The 1,573-nt window shown below is 75.2% G+C and overlaps 1 protein-coding gene across 1 annotated transcript; it reads right to left on the bottom strand.

The window, feature by feature from the left end:
- Window positions 1-219: 219 nt before the first annotated feature.
- Window positions 220-1,284, bottom strand: LOC110582954 (transcriptional repressor protein YY1-like). Its single transcript, XM_044912535.1, has 2 exons — window positions 1,235-1,284; window positions 220-988 (listed from the first exon to the last, which is right to left on the bottom strand). Exon 2 carries the CDS (start codon window positions 931-933, stop codon window positions 220-222), a length of 714 nt encoding a protein of 237 aa, XP_044768470.1. The 5' UTR covers window positions 934-988; window positions 1,235-1,284.
- Between the last annotated feature and the right edge of the window lie 289 nt (window positions 1,285-1,573).

The following is a 1,573-nucleotide window of genomic DNA, read 5'->3' as shown; positions in this document are numbered from 1 at the left end:
GTGATGGGCGCCGCCATCTTCTTCGCAGGGCAAGTATGGCGGCCCCATCACACACACCATTGCGGCCTAGCGGGCGGCGCCGCGCCTCCCGCCGCCATCTTCGGCCCGCCGGCCCGCCGCCCGCCGCCCCCGCCGCGGCCCGCCATCTTTTGGGGCCGCCATACTTGCCCTGCGAAGAAGATGGCGGCGCCCATCACACACATAAAACATGGCTTCCCTTCAAAACAAAAACATCCCGGGGGCCGGCGCGCGCCGGCGCTCACCTGAGGACCACATGGTGACCGAGAACTCGCCCTCCAGGGTCTTGATCTGCACCTGCTTCTGCTCCCACTTCTTGTTGCCCGCGTCCGCGCCGCCCGCCGCCCCGGCCCCGCCGCCGAGGTAGCCCTTCTTGCCGCTCTTCTTGCCGCCGCCCTTCTTGACGCGGCCGCCGCCCGACGACGACGAGCCGCCGCCGCCGCTCTTGCCGGCCGCCGCCACGGTGACCAGCGTCTGCTCGATGTAGTCGTCGTCGCCGCCGGCCGGCGCGGGCACCGGGATGAGGATCTGGTCCTCGAAGCCGTCCTCGGCGCGCAGCCCGTCCGAGTCGTCGCCGCCCACCACCTCCTCGCGCGTCTGCACCAGGATCACCTCCTGGTGGTGGTGCACCTGGGTCGGGTCGTCGGTGACGAGCGGCTGCAGCGCGATCATGGGCGGGTGGTGGTGGTGGTGGTGGTGGTGGTGGTGGCCCGCGTGCCCGTGGCCGCCCCCGCCGCCGTGGTCGCCGCCGCCGCCGTCCTCGTCGTCGTCGTCCTCCTCCTCCTCCTCGCCCACCACCGTGGTCTCGATGGTCTCCACTGGGATGGTCTCCACCTCGATCTCGTGCAGCTCCACGATCTCGGCCGGCATCTCCGAGCCGTCCGTGGCGATGTAGAGGGTGTCGCCCGAGGCCATGGCTGAGGGTTCCGCCGCCACGGCCGCGGCGGCCTCGGCTCCGGGGCTACGGGCGGGCGGGCGAGGAGGCGGCCGGCCGTGGGGAAGGAAGGCAGAGGGAGGAAGGCGGCGGGCGGGAGGGGGGAGAGGGGGCGGGCGGCGGGGGGAAGGGGCGGGCGCGGCGGCGGCGGCGGCGGGCTTCCCCGCCTCCTCGCCTCGGTGCGCCCCGCGCTCGCTCGGCCGCTGCTCGCCCCGGCGCCCCGCCTCGCCGCGCCTCGGCCACCCGCTCTGGCCGCGCCTCCTCCCGCCCTCCGGGCCGGCGCTCCGCTTCCCCCTTCCTCCTGCGCCTCCGCCTCCTTCCACACAAATACCAACTCCTCACCCCGAGCCCAGATCTCGCCGCCGCCGCCGCCGCCACACTCCGCTCAGGCTCGGCCTCGCGAGACTTCCGCGCTGGCCTCGGCCCGCCCCGCCTCGCTCCCACTCGCCCGCTGGCCCTCTCGCTCCTCCTCCTCTGCCAATCGATCTGCCCGTTCGCCACCGCGGCCCCGCCCACTCACCCAGGCTCCTCCCGGATTGGGGTCGACGGGGCGGCCCCCGCGCGCGCTGGCTGGCCGCGGCGCGTGACGTCAGCGCGCCGCCGCCGCCGCCGCCGCCGCCG

The sequence above is a fragment of the Neomonachus schauinslandi genome, unplaced genomic scaffold (genome assembly GCF_002201575.2).
Source record: "Neomonachus schauinslandi unplaced genomic scaffold, ASM220157v2 HiC_scaffold_5991, whole genome shotgun sequence".
NCBI lineage: Eukaryota > Metazoa > Chordata > Mammalia > Carnivora > Phocidae > Neomonachus > Neomonachus schauinslandi.
Note: the sequence above shows the minus strand (reverse complement) of the source record. Positions and strands in the feature narration are given on the sequence as shown.